The following is a 21415-nucleotide window of genomic DNA, read 5'->3' on the forward strand; positions in this document are numbered from 1 at the left end:
AGACGTCATCGTGGAAGAATACCCCCTCATCTGCAAGGGCCTAGGAAAATTGAAAGGACCCTCAGTTAAACTACATATTGACCCCACAGTTCGCCCGGTCCCCCAGCACCCGAGGAGAGTTGGGTTCCACCTCCAAGCTGCAGTGTCAGCTGAACTCGGACAACTCCTAGAAAATAACATAATTGAACCAGCGGTGGGTCCGACCCTGTGGGTCTCCCCACTAGTCATCGTGCCAAAAGAGGGGGGACAGCTCAGACTCTGCGTCAACATGCGTGTCGCCAACACCGTGATCCAGCGTGAGCGACACCCTGGCCCCCGAATCGAGGACATGATCGTCCAAATAAACAAGTCCACCCTCTTCTCAAAACTGGACCTTAATCAGGGTTACCACCAGTTGGTAATTCATCCAGAATCTAGAGGCATAACCACATTCGCCATGCATGATGGCCTATTCCGTTATAAACGCCTCAACTTTGGCATTTCGTCGGCCGCAGAGATTTTTCATGAAACCATCAGACAAATCATTCGCCCAATCAGAGGGGCACTCAACTACAGCGATGACATCCTAGTATTCGGGAAGTCGAAGGAGGAACACGATGTAGCTCTCCGCGCCACCTGCAAAGCCATTGAAGACGCTGGGCTCACCCTCAATGTCGACAAGTGTCGATTCAGCAAGACCAAGCTGAAGTTCTTTGGCCACCTATTCTCCGCGGATGGAATGACACCAGATCCCGACAAAGTGGCGACAATCTTCAGCCTACAAGAACCAAGGCAAATAGCAGACGTGCGATCGTTTCTGGGGATGGCAGGATACTGCGCGAGATACATACCACATTATGCCACAATCACGGAACCGCTTAGGAAACTTCAAAAAAAAAGACATGCTTTTCGCCTGGACGACAGAATGCCAAGATGCGTTTGACTCCATCAAGCAATACCTAGCGGAAGCCAGAAAACTTGCCTACTTTGACCCCAGCTGGCACACTGAAATCGTGGTCGACGCAAGTCCAGTCGGGCTGGGTGCCATCCTCGCCCAAACAAATGGAACAGACACCCACCCGAGACATGTGGTAGCCTATGCCAGCAGAGCTCTCTCGAAACCTGAGTCTGCGTACTCGCAGGCGGAAAAAGAAAGCCTAGCAGCAGTCTGGGCATGCGAGCACTTCCACAACTTTGTCATAGGAAACAAATTTACCCTAATAACAGACCATCAAGCCCTGCTCTCACTGTTCGGCAACCCACGAACCAAGATGCCGCCACGAATTGAACGGTGGGGCATCCGCTTGCAAGAATATGACTATCAGATAATACATCGTCCGGGGGGGGAACACAACCCAGCGGACTACCTGTCGAGACACCCCACAGGAGAAGCCACGCAGCGAAAGGGAGACGTAGAATACATCAGTTACGTCACCACGAACGCACTCCCTCCGGCAATATCACTGGAGACGGTCGCAGAGGCGTCAGCTGCAGATCCGTCCATAGCACTGGCTATCAACCTCACAGAACACACCAGATGGAAGTCATACAGGAAGTTGCTGACGGAACATCCAGACGCAAATCGAGATGAACTGGAAAGGTTGGCAAAAGTTCATACGGAGCTAGCCGTCAAGGACAAGTCCATGCTCCTCCGAGGGTGCAGAATAATAATCCCAGTAGCCCTGCGGTCGGACATTATAAAGACGGCCCATGAAGGCCATCGCGGGGCGGACAACACCAAACGGCAACTTCGGTGCCATGTATGGTTCCCATTCCTTGATGCGCTAGTAGACCGTTGGGTACAAAACTGCATGGCATGTCAATGCACAGCCAGGGCCGAAGCGCCCGCACCGCTACAGTCCCTTCAGATCCCTGATCACCTGTGGGAAAGAGTGGCAATAGATTTTTACGGGCCCCTCGAGTCCGGGGAGTACCTACTCTTTTTCATTGACGAGCACTCTCGCTTCCCAATCGTGAAGAAGTCGCCGTCAACAGCCTTCGCCCACATAGCAGCTGTATTTGACGAGGTTGTGAGTGAGTGGGGCATACCAGAAGTCATCAAGTCGGATAACGGCCCGCCGTTTTGTGGCCACGACTTCGCAACCTTCGCCAAGCATCTGGGATTCAGACACCAGAAAATAACACCAAGATGGCCACAAGCCAACGGGATGGCCGAGAGATTCATGTCATCTATCAAGAAGACCCTACAAAGAGCCAGACTAGAAAATGTTGACCCTCACCAGGCCCTGTGCAGGATGCTTCGGGACTATCGAAACACGCCACATGAGGCCACAAACAGGACACCGGCTGAGATGATGGTAAAATACCAAGTTCGCACTCGTGTCATAAGACACCCCAACAACAAACCGGAAGCAAATCCGGAAGTCCTAGCGAGAGATGCGGAACGGAAGGAACGGGCCCGCATCCAAACAGATGAGAAAAGAGGTGCTCGCCCAAAAGAGATCCAGGTTGGAGACGAAGTACTGGTCCAACAGACGATGGTCAAAAAGACTGACCCAAGGTTCTCCCCCCAGCTGCTTCTTGTGACGGCCACAAAAGGAACCATGGTGACAGCTGAAAATGAAGAGCGGGAAATAACCCGGAATTGCTCTCAGTTCAAGCTCACCACCGTTCAGGGCCAGCAGGAACGAGATCCCCCAGATCCGGAACCGATGACTATGGACCCGAGAGACTCACTGTGGTTGCCACCGAGATTTTTACCTCGCCCAGGAATGAAGAGAGCGCAAGAGCCAGAAGATGATCCGGGAGAAGCCGCCAACGGTCGACCCCATCGGGTTGTGAAGAAACCGTCGCCCCTAGTTGAAGAATGTTAATGTTGATGTCGCAAGGACATTTGTCCGGGGGTGATGTTACACTGGGTTGTCTCTTTAAGAGACATGGACTGTGTCACGTGGTCCGAACACGTGACGCGTGACGCTGGGGGGAGGGAGTGCCTATGGGCAGTTAGAAGTTGTATGTCAAATAAAGAAGACGTGTTCCAGAACCCTCGGTGTGCCTGTCCTTATTACGCGGGCCCCTCCGGGCCTAACACAGACGGACTGCAATTTGGTCGCCACACTCACCAACACTTCACACTTCTCTCTCTGTTCGTGCATTTATTTCTCTCTTTGTCTCTTTGCTCATACAGTCGAACACTCCTCTCTTTATCTCTCTCTCTCTCTCTTACCACTGCCACAGAAAAGCTGCAGGCTGTGATGCTGTTAGATAACATGGATCTCCTGCTCACCGCTCATTCTCGCGAACACTTGCCTACACTCCACATTCGCTTCGCATTCAAGGGAGCAATGTATTTTATGTGGATTACGCTTGGTTCTTCCCCCTCAGCAACAAGGCACAGAGCCACTGCAGACAACTGCAATTTGGTCGCCACACTCGCCAACACTCCGCATTCGTGGGAGCAATGTATTTTATGTGGATTACGCTCGGCTCCTCCTCCTCCTCAGCAACAAGGCAGAGAGCCACTGTAGACGGAATGCAATTTGGTCAACACACTCGCCAACACTTCACACTTCTCTCTCTCTGTTGGTGCATTTAGTTCTCTCTTTGACTCTTTGCCCATACAGTCTAACACTCCTCTCTTTATCTCTTTCTCTCTCTTTTGCTCTCTCATTACCGTTTCCTCTGTTAGTGTGGTCTATCAGGCCATGTTATCCCTTTCTCTCTGTATCAGTGAATCTGGTATACAAGCTCTCACTCTGTCATTATGTTCTTGTGTTCTCTGTCCCTATACTCCTCCCTCTCTCAGTGAGTCTCTCTCTCCCTATCCCTCTCTCTCTTTCTATCTCTCTCTACCTTTCTCTGCCGATCTGCCACTATCTATCTCCTCCTGTGTGTGTTTCTCACTCCCTCTAGCTCTGACTCTCCCTTACTGTCCTCTCTCTCTCTCTCTCTCTCTCTCCATCTCTCTCTCTCTCTCTCTCTCTCTATCTATCTCTCTATCTCTCTTCTCTTTCTCTGTCTCTTTCTTTCTCTCTCTCCCACAGTGTTTGTCTCACTCTCTCTTTCCCGGTGTGTGTCACTCTCAATGTGTCCCTCTCTTCCACACTCTCTCTCCTAATATCTCTCTCTGTGCATCTCTGTTTTCCCTTCTCTTCCTCACTCTCATTCCCACTCATCTCTCTCTCTCTCTCTCTATATCCACTTCTCGTTTTGTATCCTTCCTCGCTTCCTTTGCCTCTCTCCGTCATGCTCTCCTTCTCTTTATACCTTCATCTTCCTCTCTCTGTGTACTGCTGATCTCCCCCCCTCTCTCTCTCTCGCTCTCTCCAAATATGAACATATTATGTATGTTTCTTACCACCCCCTCAGTCTCTCTCTCTTGCTCTCTCTCTCCCTCACTCACTCTTTCTCTATATTTCTCGTCTTCTATCTCTTTCTTTATCAGTTTCTCCCTAGCGCTAACTCTTCCACCTCACTCTACTTATCTCACTTTTTCTTTCCCTGTCTGTGCTTTAGTGTGAGAGCCTCACTGAGCCCACCCCACGCCCCTCAGCAGCCTTCTACCAAAAGTCCTCCAGGCGTGGTCGGGGAGTGTGGTGTCTTGTGTTTCCTACCTTGGTCCTGCATGAATGCTTGCTTGAGAGAATTCCTAGTGGAATGTATGCCTGTGGAATGTTGTGGTTTGAGTGCCCCTGTAAATTCCATGAATGTCAGTTGAAGTGAAGCAGCCGGTGAGAGTGGAGGCCGGTGGATGTCTCCTGCGTACCTTCCTACTTACTTACCCTCGGACTTACCTTATTTATGTACCTTTTCACTGGAACTTTGTCAAGAAGTTCACTTCCATTACCTGCAGTATCAGACTTTCATTTCACTCCGATACACTGAGCTAAATTTGTTTGTTTGTTTGTTTGTTTGTTTGTTTATTTATTAGGGCGCACCAAACCCGTAAAAGTAGCTAGGCGCAATAGGTAAAAAGAATACTCTCAGTTTAGTTACAACATAGTAACGGTACATTACAGTAGCAAGAAAAAAAAGAAGAAAAAAAAAGAATATTTACAACAAAGTAAAGGTACAGTACAGTAGCAAAAAATATTCACAGTATAGGTATAGAAAAAAAAAGATAAGACTAGATACAATTGTAGTTACAGGTGAGTGAGAAATAGGGTGAAGGAAATAGCAAGGCATACAAGAATGAAAATAAAAGACAGAAAATTAGGAGGTTTCTCTAGCTAGAAGGAGGTCATAGTGGGTAAGTAGGTCTTAGGTGTCAGTGGATCGGAGCCACGGTAGTGCCTTTCTTCTAAAAATAGTGTACGATTGGTTTGCTCTGAGGTACTCTGGAAGGTTGTTCCAAGATTGTGTGCTTTGACTGGAAAGCTACTCCCTCCGGCTTTGGAAAGTTTAAACCTTGGTATCTCAAGGCAGTGGGAATTCATAGATCTAGTCGGTCGCATGGACATTTTCCTGTTTATTCTGTTCGCTAGATATGTGGGGGCTGCATTATTGAGACATTTGTGAGTGAGTGAGATACTTTTAAGCAGTATTCTATCGCTAATTTTTAAACAGTGGTGGTCTTTTCTGGACTTAGTGATGTCCTCTTTGTTGGCTACGTTTAAGGCTGTCCTAAGTGCATTATTTTGCAGTATCTGCAATTTGTTAAGGATGTAATTGTTGGCTCCTAAGTAGAGTGCGTTGCAGTAATCAAGTTTCGATAATATGAGGGCATTGGCCAGGGTGATGCAACTAGCTTCTGATAGAAACGGGCGGCAGGCTCGAATAAGTCTGCCTTTGTATGCTGTAGAGGAAGCTAATGAGTTCACCTGCTTCCTTAAGGTTAGGGAGGAGTCCAGGTAGAATCCCAAGGTTTTTACCTCTTTTACTGTTTTGATTGAGTTTCCATCAATGTTAAATGAGGCATAGTTAGGGATTAGTTTCTTTAAGTTAGCTGTGGAACCAAGAATCATAATTTCCGTTTTCTCGTTATTGAAGCAAAGGCCATGGGAGGCCATCCATGCTTGAATGAGAGAATATATTTCATTTACCAAAGCCATATCATGGTCAAAATTGCCCGAAAGGGGGATGAGGATCTGGGTGTCATTGGTGTAATTAGTGTAAGTGACACCCAGTCTGTCCAACTTGTCAAATAGGGGCTTGGTAAAAATATTGTACATGGTGGGTGAGACACAAGATCCTTGTGGGACCCCACATGTAGTATGGATCAGATCCGCTGAGTCAGATGGGGAAAAGACTTGCATGGTTCTGTTGGCGAGAAAAGATTGAACCCAAGCAATGGCATTGTTTGTGAAGTGAGCTGCGGTGGCTAAGTGTTTGCAAAGTACTGTATGGTCCACTAAGTCGAAAGCGGCCGATAGGTCCAAGAGCAGTAACATAGCCATTTTTCCCTTGTCTTTTAGCTCTTCTATTTGTGTTTTAAGATCAATCAGTGCAGTCTCAGTGCCATGTTGGGGTCTGAAGCCTGATTGTCGGGATCCCAAGAGGTGGTAGGTTTCAAGGTAGTTCTGTATCTGAAGGTATGCTACCCGGTCAATTATTTTGGGCAGAAAAGGGACTGTTGTAATGGGGCAGTAATTTGTGGGGATAGATGGATCCAATGTCTGTTTCTTTAGTAGGGGAAGGACCCAAGATTCTTTTAAGCTCTCGGGGACGCAGTTCGATTTGAAGGAGGGATTTATGAGTTTTAGTTATGAAAGGAGCTAAATCTCTAGCTACATCTTTCACTACTTGAGCGTGGCAATTGTCCCTTTTGCAATTAGATGGCTTCAAGGACAATATAACTTTCTCTGTTTCCAAGATTGTAACTTTAGTGAAGCTGAAAGGGGTTATCCTATCCAGGGTTGTGGGCATTGGTATCGGCAATGATGTAATAGTAGTTGTGTTTGGTATGAGGGATTCTTTCTTTTTTGGGATTTGAGTTTGGAGTAGAGTTATTTTGTTGGTGAGAGCATTTTGAATGTTTGGGCACCACTGTTTGTCTTTTACAATGTTATCTACCGCAGGAATGGGGGATTCGAGCTCACGGAGGATCACGAAAAGCTCCTTAGTATTAGAATTAGCTTTTGCAATTCTTTCATTAAAGACATTTTTCTTTGTCTTGATTATTTCATTCTTATATTTTTTGGCTAGTTGGTTTAGTTGTCTTTTGTTGTCTTCCGAGCGGGAGTGCCTCCAAACAGCTTGCAATTTTCTTTTTTTGAGTCTTAGCTCTTTGAGTTGGGGAGTAAACCAGGTGTTCAAGTGGGCCTTAGGTTTGCTCTTTCAGAGTTTGGCTGGCACGATAGTGTCTAGCGCTTTGGTCATGGAGTTGTTATATACCTCGACTTATAGGTTAGAGTCGGCATCCATGGGAGTAGAGTTAAGAGAAGGTAGGAGCAGTGGCATTAGATTGTCAACTGATGTTTTTTTTTGTTGCATCTAGTGAGTAGTGGGGGGCCATGGTTACAGCTTTGGGCATTGATTTGTCTAGTTTTAGTGTGAAATCTATCAGATAATGGTCCGTCAAAGGTTGAGGGGTTATATTCAGAACAGTTGATAAGCAGTTTAGGTCGGCTATCCAGTCAAGGATTCTACCTTTGATGTGGGTAGGGGCATGTACCTTTTGGGTAAAGCCGTGCTCAGTCAGAGTGGCTGCTATCACTGGTGCATGTTTATATTCAGGGTCATTAAAACCTACGTTAAAGTCACCTAACACTAATATCTGTGATGATTCTTTCGTATTATTAGAGAGCAGGTTTGACAGATCATCCTCAAATGTGCCAATAGGGCCTGGGGTCCTGTACAGCAGATGTATGGTGAGGGTTCGATTATTAGTAATAGGTAGTTTGGCAGTAAGTAGCTCGCAGGATTTGAAGGGTTGAACTGTACTAAGTCTTAATCCTATACTTATTTTGGCTATAATGGCTATACCACCCCCTTTTGCATTGGGTCTATCCATTCTAAGTAGTGGGTATGTAGCTGCTCAGATAGCCTCACTGTGTTTAATTAATTAATTAATCGTTTTCTGTGGCTTTTGCAAGGTAAGTAGTTTTGCTGACTTTTGGAGTGGCTAAGAGTAGGAGCCAAGTTTATCTATGTAGGGTGACCAGAATTTACATGTCAAAAACCAGGACAGGCCACCAACATATAAGTATGAATAGGACTACAGTTTAAAAGTGGCCTATGTTATAAAAATAGGGCTACATTTCTGTTGAACGAGGCAGAGGTTGACATTGGATGTTCTCTCGTTTGTATTGTCATAACTTTGGTAGCACTTGCATACATTGGAATGCTTATCATCATCATCTGAATATGAGAAACTATTTACCCAACTGCAAGTCCTACAATTAAAATATCATTGCAATGAATTAGCTTTAATATGTCACAGTACATGATTCTCAGAACCCTGCCAATCAGGGAGATGTGCAGGCAGAGCCACTGGGATCAATAATTCGAAAGTGGCGGCCCACTATTTCATGTGTGGGAGGAGTGTTTCTTACAGAGCCTGTGACTCTATCCTCTCCATCCCACTTCCTCTCCTAATACATTGTATATTCCCCATTTGCAAAACCCACCCAGGCCATTGCTGACCACAGCCGGACCATTGAAATAACAAAAATATCTTGAAAGAGGGGGGCATGAGGTACTGCTGTTTTATATAATGAAAAGTATAATGACAGCGTTAGTGACAGACGCATCCACCAAGCCTGTATTTGTAGACATATGTTGTCATTGTGTGTGTTGTGCAGGAATGTCACTATCACACAGAGGGTGCATTGTCCATAACGTGGGGAGGGTGAGGAGGATATGAGTAGGATCTGGGGGTGGAGGGTGATGCTATTCCAACAGACCTTGCAAGGCCCCAGAGGACCAGGATGCATGGTCTACAACTGTGCCTGCTGTTTTCTATTTTTTGCCAACTATTAATAGTTGTGGAAACGGTAGCAAATGTGCAGGTTCAGAAGTACGACCAACAAATCATTGGCCAGCATGTAAAATTCAATATTGCCTTAATGCTCACTGAAAAACAGATCACTCATTTTCATCTGGGTGGGACCTTTTTCAAGAAGGAAGGACATATATTTTAAATGACAAAATCAGATATGTTGGCAAAAGAAGCTAATACAACAGAAAGTGATTGAATCTGCTATTTTGAACTATTTCTCTGGGAATTTGGGAGGGAGGAATTTTAATTTCATTTTGAACTGTTTAAGAAGAGATTGGGGCCCTGCCCTCAATGGGCAAATGTCCCAGCAGGCCATTGAACACAGCAACTGAACATGTTGAGTGTGGTTTGAGGTGTCTCTTAGCCTGCCAACCAACATAATAAGAAAGGTGAAATGTTTGACTGTGGTACACACATTTCAAGGAGCCCTTTCTCTGATCCAAATTCTTTCCTCCCATAACCCTTAAGCATGTAGCTTGTGGTAATGCGCAAAGTTTCCAGACTGCCCCTTGCCCTCATCTGCCAACTCGTAGCTGCTTCTTTTTGTACATGGGATACAATGTATCTATGTGAAACAGAGGCAGAGACAGAGAGAGATACAAAACGAGAGAGAGAGAGAGAGAGAGAGAGAGAGAGAGAGAGACTGCCGGTGGCAATATGAGCTAAGACATGGGACCTGTCTGCAAGAGACCAGTGGTGGGAGTGCAAGGTTGAAGGTTGTTTTGCCTTGTAAGGCCTATTACCCTCCCCCAAATAACCAGCTCCCCTATAAGATATTTTACCACATCACACTACACACCAAACCCCCAACCCCTCACACAGATGGCTGCCCCACAGGCCTAGCCATTGGCACATCAGTACTAAACATGACAACACACTCCTCTTTAGAGCTATCACACGCTCACATATCAGCGGCTAACCAGACCCGAAGCACTGTAGTATATCAGATTGTGTGCTCCTTCCTATGGAAAATATACTCCCAGGATTCTCCGCCAAGCCCACAGAAAGCATACTGGAACACAGGAACCTGGTACTTTAAAACCTGCACCCATCCACACTACAGATGTTGCATCTGTCTCTGCCACTAATTAACCTATCACCTTTCCTCCACACAAAAGAAGGTGGTAAGAAAGAATGTCACTAGCAAAACTCGTAGTATGGCACAGCATTCAAACATGCAGTATTTAAAGATACTGCAGGTTTTACCACAACTTTCACACTTATATTCAGGTCCTTAATTTTAATTTTTCACTTGGGACCCTACAAATCAATCTCCATGAACCCCAAAAAGTGTCTTGTTTTGTTTAGCACCGCTTACAGGCATTAAAGAATACAACGAAAGTGTAGCTTGTGTTTTAATTCTGCACAGAACAAGGCTGTCCCTTGCATCTTGCATTCAGTGTGTTTTCTGTCTTTGTCAGTAGGAGTGCCATGATTGCTGACTACATGTACTGGCTGTCAGGCGGCTGCGATCAACACATAAGCAAGCTCATCAAACTGTATTGGCAGGTAAGAACGGATGGCCCAACTAGCCGGGATCAGCCCATCTTGCTATTAGAACCTTGATGAAGGATTGGCGCTTGAAAGACTGCAGGGAAGAGTAGCCCAGGGCAGATCAATCAGCAGAGCGGTCTACGGTGGTAACACATGTATAATGAAGTCGAATGCCTAAAAGCCCTTTCAGTAAACATTTTAGGAGTCTTAACAATTCGGATAAATAAGATCGGAATTCCAAACCCGCGTCTGCATTGCAGCATCCCTCTCAGTATGCTATTTTGTCCTGCCTGGCTCTATCTTCTTATTGCTGACCCCCACAGCTGCGCAGGGATGCAGATCCTGTTTTCCATCTCTGGCATATGCGACATTCTCAATGGCCCAGGCACACCATGTATCCCCACCATCACTCCTAGCCGAGTGTAAAGAAAACCCCAGTTGCTGGAAACCTTTTTCATCAATTTCAGGAAGCACAACCTGTATGCAGAGGAGTATCCAGCATGACGGTAGTGGGGGCGGGGGCTGAATTATGGAAAATATGTGGTTCTTGTATGGGCGAATTTGGGTTAATTTTTGGTATATGAAGAGCAGAGGCATGCCGTATTTTTCTCACTGTGCTGCTTTATGTACAAAGTGCCCCATCTTTCAGGAACACACGTGAACCCTATGGTTGCCTTGTCCAAGACCTTGGGCCTCATTACACGGATGGCGGTGGACCAAGGTGCTATGAGCACCTTGGTCCATGCCGGTAAAATACCGGCACCGCCTTGGTGGAAAGGGGAATTACCGCCCTATTCCAAGGTTGGCGGGGCGGCAATTTCCCTTTCCCCCTTTGCCCTTCCCCATTCCCATTTTTGCCCCATAGGGCTCTATGGGAATGGGGAAGGCGCTAATTACGGTGCCGCAAATTGCGGTACCGTAATTAGCTCCCTGGTACCAGGTGTTAAATTCACCAACCTGCAAAGGGACCTCGCAGTAAGGCGGTAAGGGTTTACCGGTAACAGTAAAATACCAGTACTGGTAAACCCTTACTGCCTACCGTGTAATGAGGCCCCTTTTGTTATATTAAAGATAACTCTTGCCCTGACGATGGAATGATAGTTAGAAATGCATTAGTCAAACTACATCTGCTTTCATTGCACATCAGAATTGCATTTGGATATATCTGTATTAAAGGTGTTAATTCAGCGCCAGATAGTGGGGCGCACCTACCACCTAGAGGAATAAGCAAGAGGGGATGGAGCACGTCCTGGGGGGGGGGGAGGACATGGGCACACCATTGAACTGCAGTCACGCCATGAAAGAAAGCCTTGCGTGGAAATGCGGGAGGGAGGAACACACTGTGCATGACATAGGCCCAGGGAACCCTTGTATGATATTCTTAGATATTGTAAAATCCAGAATAAACACATTGCCCCCAGGCAGTGCCTTGCCAGGGAAACCTGCTCTGTACACATAATCAGCCCACCACGGGCCAGGGTGGAGGGCCAGGGTGGAGGGAGAAGGTGCTCATGCTGCGCATCACGAGCAGACCTAAGCAGCTAAAACAACACTGGGTGATGTAATGACAGGGCGGCAAGCCATACCTATGGGCACATGTGGATAGAGGGGAAGTGGACCTGAGCCAGTGAACCGTTCACATGGCCACAGGTGCCTATTGGTAGGCGGGTGTGGAAAAGTGACACTGAACAGAGTCCTGTTACTGGGAAGACCAATCAAATGGTAAGTCTATGTGTCCCTGGGAGGCAGCCAGCCTTCAGAGCATTCACCACAAGGTTTGGGAAGGCCGTTATTCACAAGGTACTGTGTGAATGTCTCCCTTCCCACCAGAAGCCGGCTGTCTTGTGTTCTGTTCTCAATGGTGCTGACCAATGGCAATATGATAAAGTTTCAGCAGTCAGCACAAAAGTTATTTTTCTAATTGCAAACTGTCCCTGGGAGGAGTGAGAAGCAATGTGGTGCTACATGGGGAGGCGATGAGTTGAGATACTGTTGATCTGTTTGCTCCAATCACGTTTCACTAACATACACTTAGCACTAAGGATATGACATAGCCTAGCCAATGAGATTCTTGGGAAACATTAAAACTAAGAACATGCTGAATTGTAATTGTTTCTAAGTGACTTGACCATTGTATTTTGAAGCATAAAAATATTGTTTGCTGTATGCGCAGAGATCAGCTCTCATCACTCAGTTCCAGTCCACTGTTCTGTTTGATTTGTGCTCACCCAGCTGTAATAAGCAGCTTTGCTTCTTGCCAGGTGTGTGCTCCTATTCGATTACGAATTTCTATATGGTGGGATCAGAGGACCCAGCGAGATCACCAGTCCTCCCGGTTACCTGAGGGTATCAAGGCTGCCCTTCCTGGGGCATGGGTCCGGCGACTGCAGACCTGATCAACATGCATCACCGAGGAGACCCTGCAGACGCCGAGTTCACAAAGGTCTGCCTGGTCCTGAGCACCGCATGTGCTGAGTGGGAGGGATATGCTTGTGCTGGAGGCTTGGTGCCGAGGGTACTCAAGGGTCTCTAGGGCATGAGTATAACCATGCAGGAACATGCTGCATAGTGGTTGCATGCCCACGGCAGGGGAGGGATAGATTTTTATGGTGTCCAGGATGCAACTTCAAGGAGGGATAACGAATGGCTGTAGTAGTATTAGGAACTAGTGTGCACCACCCAATAGGGAGTGGACGTGAGTGTGAGTACACCGGCATTAGAGCGGTAAGTGGCAAACCCTGTCAGATGGGAGTTGCGCATAGTACCAGCGATTGTATAGTTATATCATTGGGTAAGAGTTGTGTTGTTTCTGTTTTGGCGGTACAGAAAGGGACACGCGTGTGGTAGGTAGTATTGTCTTATGGTGTGGACTTGTGGTCGAATGCTATACACCAGGAGGTGCCTCTTGTAAAATAATGTGCTTGAAATTTTAGTGGCGGGTGTGTGCAGATGGTGCGAAGGAGGCATGTTGCATACCAGCTCCAACAAAGGGAACGATGAGCCTGTGGAGAGGGCCGCAGGATACTAACACAGAGTGAATGGTCGGGCCTGTGGAGAGGGCCAGCGTGTAGATTGGAGTGCATGGTTGGGCCTGTGGAGAGGGCCAGTGTGAATGCTGAGCTAGGTGAGATTGAGAGTGATTGCATATATAACAAGAGAACAAGGGAGAGGAAATATGGGGTAGTTGGGATACAACACGACAGGGGAAGGGCGAATAATGGCTTAGTTAGATAGCCCCCTGGATCATTTGTGCCGTCAAATACCCCAGTATCATGATAAAATGCTAAATTGTAATTTTCAATGGGCTCAGGAGAATGCAGGGTTAGCGTTTCCAAGCATGGCCCGGGGAGGGAACTTTTGACGACAAAATAATAGAACATACATTCTCATACTTATTAACAAAATACAAGGGCTCTAAGTTGAAAAGCAGACAGAACATATTGGGGCTTTGGATGTTATACGAAGAGACCACAGGAGAAAAGCTGAAAAAAGAGGAAGGGAAGACTACGGCAGGGGGCAGACCGAGCTCACTGCTCCCACCCATCACTACGGCCTGCAGCGGGGTATACAAACTCCCATTGGGAAACATCGGGAGGGGATTGCATAAAAAAGAACAGGGAAAAGGACAGAGAGACAAAAAAGGAGGAACTACACACAAGGGGGCAGAGGAAATGCTTAGAAGACATAGAAAAGAATATGCAACAGCAGGTGGGCATGGTATTCAGTGAGACAGCGAGGTTGATGGAAGAGGAGGTACGTAGGAAAAGTAAGGGAGATAAGGGAGAATGGCTATCAGGGAGAATACAATTCAATTTAGACAAAGAGGAGGATGAGGGGAAGAAGAAAGAAGCAGAGGGAGGGGACGAGGACGAGGAGCGACGGGTAAAGTGATAAATGGATGCCCGACAAAACAAGAAGGAGGGGAGAAAAGATCAAAAGTGATAGGACAGTGATGGAAGTCACAGGGACTGGTCTGCCTCCCTCCGCATTAGGATAGGGAAGGTGAAAATGGGATTAACTCTGGCCACCAAAGGAGGAGGGATAGGTCCAAAGACACAAGTAATGCCATTACTACATAAAGGGAGAGGGGGAGTGCATTGCATACCATGGCAAATGATGGACAGGGATAATCTAATGGGTAGTCTGCCCTTCCTCATGACCGGGCCAGTAAGTGGATACTTGCACTCGATAAGAAGACGGCAGAGGTGACATTGGAGATAGGGGACATGAAAAGTTTATTCACAGCCATCATAGGAGAGCAGGCACACAAAATATGTAATCAGGCAGGGTACAAAAGGGTAAAATTAAGCACAAGTCCCCATGACGGAACTCCATTTAACAACTGTCAAGCACACCTCTGGGAGGTTCTGAGAAGTATGTTTATTTACAGTTGCAACCTAGGGATGGTAATGGCTCATAAAATGAAAAGCAATGATAACCCAGCAGATTACATAAAACGGGTGCAGGATCTATGGACACAAGAGACGCAGAGGTCCTGGGATGAATGCATACCCTTGTTCTATCACATATTGATAAAGGGACTGCCTACAGAAGTAAAAGCATCACTAGAAACGATTGTGGGCATTGAAGCTAAGAGCTGGCCTGAAATACAGGCAACAATAGTGCATTATTGCAAACAACAACAAGAAAGTGAGAGACAAGCGGCAAAGAATGCTGCCATAGCAGAAAACAATCTTGTGCAAAAGAAACTGGCAAAGTGCACATAGAAGGAGCAATGCTCGTACCTGATGCCGCAGCAATGGCGCCTGCACCACAGGGAGGGTTTCCTGCGGGGGAACATGCCACAGCAAGGGAGCTACATGCAGCCGTGATATATGTCACAATGGGGAACCCCACCACATGTGAATTACATGCAGTAGCAATTTTTTCCTATGGGGATAGGGTACCAGCAATGAGGAAGAGGGTTATATAGAGGGTCAGGTTACAGGGTCTTCAGACCATGTTATATATGCCAGAACATGGGACGTCTTCTGCACAGCCAAATTAGGCACTGATCCCCATGCAGAAGGGGGGGACAACAAATGGTGGGATAGCAGCCCCAACTATGACAACCACCAGCAGTGGCGGCAGAGAACACAGTGGTGCTAGGACAGAACGTAGTAGCCCACTAAACCGGGGTCAGCGTTGTCAGGGGAAATACGTTTCCTTTCATACCAAGTAACCCGCAACAATAGGGGAACCCACAGAAAGCCCGGGTGTGTTTAGTCCTAGCAGTAACTGATGACCCCAAAGAGGAACCCAAGGTAGCAGTGAAAATAGGACCAGAGAATTTTCCTTTCTTGCAGACACAGGAGCAACCAAATCCTGCATCAGGAAGGGGAAATTCCCATTATCAAACAACGGGATGGATACGCAGGGCTTCTCTGGGGTGGAGGTCATGGTTCCAGTAACAAGACATTACCACTAACAATAGGGATGCAACACATTGTAGCACCAGTACTATATTCAAAAGACACACCTATCAGTATACTAGGGAGAGATTTGCTCAGCAATCTAAATGCAACAATCTCATTCACGGAGAAAGGGATGGTGCGCACAATGCCAAGCATCTATGACACATGAGTGGCCACACTTCTCTTGGCGGTGCACACACAGAGCACCCTGCGAGCAAAAGCCCATGTACCCAAGCATGTTTCTGTACTGGGATGAGAACCTACTAGAATGGGTCCTGGGGATACAAGGGAAGGTGTTTTCCGATTGGCCTTAGAATTTCTGTTCAGACCACAGTGCCAGAAGGACGATATGAAGGGGAAGAAAGTGGTGTTACAGCTACAGCAGGTAGTGGTATGCAAAGACATGGTGATCCTGTGTGGGACAGACAATGACAGCATGGAATGGTGCACGGTGCTGTGCATCGACCCTACACTGACAATAACAGTAGTATTGGATGAACAATTGTTCAGCCAATGAGGAAGAGGAGGGAGAAATTGTGTTTCAAGTACAGATACCTTATCCAGTTCAACTAATACTGACACAGTTAGTGAAAAAAGGGAACAAACACACAAACAATCTCAAAAAAGTGCCAGAGAAATGATGGCCTAAGGTGGCCCCATGATGTAGGGGTACTGAAAGGGGTGCGGGCAGTGAAGATGAATCTAAAAGAAGTGGCACTATTGACTCGCACCAAACAATACCCATTGTCCAGAGAAGCAGGCGAGGGAATAAACTCCACTCTACACACAACATGGCAGCAGGGCATCATCCAGATATCCTCATCGCCATGCATTATGGCGATATACCAGATAAAGAAATCAAAGGGTGAGTCATGGAGATTCATACAGGATCTCTGCCCTCTGAATGATGTGGTTGAGGCAGAATTTCTTTTGTCCCGAACCCTGCCACAATATTATGCAACATCCTGACAAAGGCGAAATACTTTAGTCATTGACATGAAGAACACCTTATTTTCTATTCTATTGCACTCATATTCAAGATATTTGACAGCGTTCACGTATTGCAGAACCAGATTCGAGCACGTTCGACTGTTGCAAGGGTAGGATGAGTCACCTAGCATCTTTAAGAGAGTAATCCAGATGGACCTGAGTAATGTACAAATGCCCAGCATAGTGATCCATTATGTCAATGATCTGTTAATATGCAGTGAAATGGAGGAAGAGTGTAGAGCAGATTCCGTGCACCAGCTGACATTGCTAACAGACAAGGGATTCAAGGTTCACAAAGCAAAATTGCAATATTGCCAGGAAGAGGGGGTACCTGGGACAGATAATATCCATCAAAGAGCCCAGGATAACACCAGAAAGGGTACATGCAATTAATTCCGCAACGCATCCACACACAGTGAAGGAAATGCAGAAATTCCTGGGGCTATGCAACTACTGTAGGGCGTGGGTGATCGATTATTCTACATTCACAAAACCCATATCGCAAGCCTTAAAGAAGAGCAAAAAGAGAAGAGGGAACTAAAATGGACATAAAAAATTAATTAGAGTTTCACAGAGCTAACAGACACACTGGCCCATGCATCAGTACTGGCTAACCCATATTGCAGATAAAATGTGTATCTGCTCTCACATTCAGATGGCTCATCGATGATGGTGGTCCCCACGCAAAAGAAGCCATAGGGACACCAGCCACTGGCCTATTACAGTGGTATTCTAGGCCCAGTGATGAAGCAACACTGCCCCTGCGAACAAGCCCTCATGGCTGCAGCGTTTGACATGTAAGAGCAAGTTACTTACACTTGGTAACATTCTTTTGACTGGATGTTCCTCCTACGTATTCCTCATCTTTGATATATGATATCCAGCTTCAGCTGCTTTTGAAGAAAATTATGTGTTGGCACAGGGTGCCGTGCGTTGATGGCGTTGACTCGATGTCCCCCATTAGCTTCAGTTCTGTTTTTTTCCCTTTTAGCAGAAATACCTGCATAACTACGGGAATGACCCTACTCAGCCTTGAAGGAATGAAAGCTCTAATAGCATAGGAAATTCTACTGTGGGGTAGGTTGGGAGGGCGATGAGGAATACGTGGGAAGAACATCCAGTCGAAATAACGTTCCCAGGGGTAAATAACTTGTTCTTTGAATGGATTGTGTCCTCCCACGTATCCCTCATATTTGATAGACTCCCAAAGCAGTATTTGATGTGTTGGAGGGAGTAGAATTTGTATTTTGATTGTTTTCATGAACCGATTGCAGGACTGCTTTACCAAAGCTACCATCCTGACTGAGGGAAGATTCCAGGCAGTAATGCTTTCTGAACGTGTGGATAGTAGACCACGTTACTGCTTCACAAATATTTTTTAGTGGGACACCCCTTTGCAGAGCTGTAGAGTTAGTCATTCCCCTGGTGGAATGGGCCTTCAATCCTTCAGGAGGATCCTTCCCTGCCAACCTGTAGAATTTTGAATTGGCTAGAATGATTCATCTGAACAAGGTCTGCTTAGAGATAGCCAGACCCAGTTTGTGGCCAGTATAGCCAATGAACATCTGATCATCAATACAGAGTTTTGACATTCTAGATATATGAAAGCTCAAAGCTATACGACATCCAACCTATGTAATCTCTCCTCCTCCTAGGATGAGGGGGGATAGAAACAAGGCAAAACTATTTTTTTTTCTATGGGGAAATCAGAAATGATTTTTGGTAAAAATGAAGGTTTAACCCTTAGAACAATCCTATCCTTGTGGAAGATAGTAAAGGGTGGCTTGGACCAAAGTGCCTGCAACTTGCTCACCCTACGGGCTGATGTTAGAACTAACAATAGAATTATTAACAACCATAAGGGACATGAATGTAAAGGTTCAAAAGGTGCACACATTAGACATTTTAGAACCGGATGAAGATCCCAAATTGGAACAGAGATAGGGGGAACACATTGGTGAGCCCCTTTAGAAATTGTGTCCCCAGTGGAATTTTGAAGTATGAACATTCGTCTGACAAGCGCTTAAAAAATGGACAGCGTAGCCAAATAGCCTTTATTAGTACCAATCTGGAGCCCCAGATTGGCTAAAGATAGCAAAATAGATAAACTATCTAGTGTTTTACATAGAAAAGGATCTACATTGTTTTCTCTGCACCAATTGCAGAATTATAAAGGCAATGGTACAAAGACTTTGTTGCTGGCCTTCTGGCCAAAAGCAAAATCTCCATTACGTTATCCGGGAGTTCCCAATCCTTGTATCTCAACCTTTCAGAAACTAAGCGTGAAGGTTGAGTGTCTTGACTTCTGGATAGAGAACCCAACCCTCACTCGCAAGAGAAAGTCCTCTCTTTGTGGAAGTCGTATTGGAGGACAGATGGACATGTCCAGAAGGTCTGGGTACCACATCCTCCTGGCCCAATCTAGGGCAATTAGGATCATGTGTGTTTCCCAAACTTTCTCAACCTCCTGATCATATGAGGAATGACGGGGACTGGAGTAAATGCATACAGGAGTGGACATTTCCATATCACCAAAAACGAGTCTCCTAGAGCTTCTCTTGGAGGAAATTCCATGGAGCAGTACAGTTTGCACTTCTGGTTGACATCAGTCACAAACAGATCCACTTGAGGGGTTCCCCAAAGGGTGAAGATCTCTTGAAGGACTTCCTGAGCTAATTCCCATTCATGGGAGGCTGTGCTCTGCCTGCTCAGAGCATCCACCATTATGTTCTCCTGTCCGGCTAAGTGAGCTGCTGATAGGGAGATTCCTTCTTGTATTGCCGAGTACCAGAGCTGCATTGCCTCTCTGCACAGTGGTAGTGACTCTACACCTGCTCTCTTATTGAGGTAGTACATGGCCACTGTATTGTCCGTCATTATCAGGGCATTCTTTCCCTGTAGAGAGGATAGGAAGGCCTTCAGCACTAGTCTGATTGCCCTCAGCACCAAGAGATTGATTGTCAGATCATTGGTGTGGGCTCCCCACCCTGTGAGTTAAGCGCCCATTACTATTGTTATCTCCGGCCATGGTTGCCAAAATTGTTCTCCCTTCAGAATGTTGTCCTCGCAGGCCCACCACAGAAGATCCTGGGCGACCCTACTTGGAACATTAAGTAGGTCCGACATCTTTCCTGAGACCTGGGAGCATTGAGTTCTTAGAGCCCATTGAAGAGATATCATTCTCAAGCGGGCTTATCGCACCCGAAAAATTCAGAATTCTATGAGGCCAAGCAACCTTAAAAACTTGAAGACCACGAGACACTGTGCACTTTGAAATTTGGTGACCATCTGAAGAATGTATTTAGCCCTCACCTCGGATGGCGTGCTCTTTCCCAAGGATGTATCCAGAACAGCTCAGATGAATTGCAGTTTCTGAGAAGGATATGATATAGGACTTCTTGTAATTGAGGGAGAGGTCCGGTCTGTGAAGGGAGCGGCAGGTGACGTTGCGATGATCCAGGGCTTGTTCAGGAGAGAATGCCCTGATCAGCCAATCATCCAGGTAGGGGTATACATGAATCCTCCTGCTCCTGAGACTCGTTGACACCACCGCCATCAGTTTTGGTGAAAATCCTCGGGCGGAGGTCAGCCCAAATGGAAGAACTCAAAATTGATAATGAGAACCGCCAACTGCGAACCTCAGGTATTTCTGTGCTTGAGATGGATTGGCACATGAAAATAAGCATCCTAAAGGTCCAATGGCACCAACCAATCCTGGAGCATCTAAGAAAGCTTGACCATCTTGAACTTTTCCTTCCTGAGGAACTTGTTCAAGTATCTCAAGTCGAAGAGGGGTCTCAGTCCTCCGTCCTTCTTTGGTGTTGGGAAATAAGGGGAATACCAACCCTTGTTCCTCTCCACTACACGCACTGGTTCTATATAGCACCTTTCAACAGCAGGGTTAAAATCTCCTGCACAAGGAGCAGATCTGGAATCATCAAAGAGTGGTTCCCCGGTGGATTGTCCTGAGGTCTCTGTATTAAAGGAAGGCAGTAACCGTGGGCTACGGTTTCCAAGGCCCAAGCATCTGAAATAATGTCTCGCCATTCTTCTAGCTGCTGAGAAAGTCTGCTCCCCACTGGTGAACTGTGACTCAAGACCTCAGCGAGGTTTTGAGGTGGCTGATGCAGCGGCAGATGGTAAAGAAGCCCTTGCTTGAGCTGGCTTTTCACCCCTACCTCCTCCACCACAAGGAAATCTTCTTTGGCCCCTTTGACTGGCCGTTCCTCTTGCCCTTCCAAATTGAGGAGTAGTAGCGAAAAGATCTACCCCTCCAAGGTTGTCCACTAGGTCGAAAAGGCTGAGGTTGCCTAATAGCAGCCTAATAGCAGCGCCTAAAGATTTGGCTGGCGCCTTCGAGGTCTGCAACTTCTCAAGACTCTCATCAGCCTTGTTGCCAGAAAAGTGAGACCCCTCAAAGGGCATGTTTAGAAGTCTGGACTCTACATCTGGTGCAAAACCCGACTTCCAAAACCATGCAAACCTGTGCATAATGGTGCTGGTAGCCATGGCTCTACTGATGCTATCAGCAGAATCCAAACCTGACTGAAGAGACTCTCACATATTTACTTTTCCGTCTCTAACTATGGCTAAGAACCCGTCTCTTTCATCCCCCGTGGGAATGTGATCTGCCGCCATG

General features: G+C 46.4%; 1 protein-coding gene across 1 annotated transcript in view; it reads left to right on the forward strand.

The window, feature by feature from the left end:
• Positions 1-21415, forward strand: part of SPATA16 (spermatogenesis associated 16) — a 1361355-nt gene that overhangs the window by 716903 nt on the left and 623037 nt on the right. Inside the window, exon 5 of the mRNA XM_069618722.1 lies at positions 10303-10387. Coding sequence (XP_069474823.1) covers positions 10303-10387 — 85 coding nt within the window. The remainder of the gene's footprint in view (positions 1-10302; positions 10388-21415) is intronic.

This window comes from Ambystoma mexicanum, chromosome 10 (genome assembly GCF_040938575.1).
Source record: "Ambystoma mexicanum isolate Mex_15411 chromosome 10, UKY_AmexF1_1, whole genome shotgun sequence".
Taxonomy (NCBI): domain Eukaryota; kingdom Metazoa; phylum Chordata; class Amphibia; order Caudata; family Ambystomatidae; genus Ambystoma; species Ambystoma mexicanum.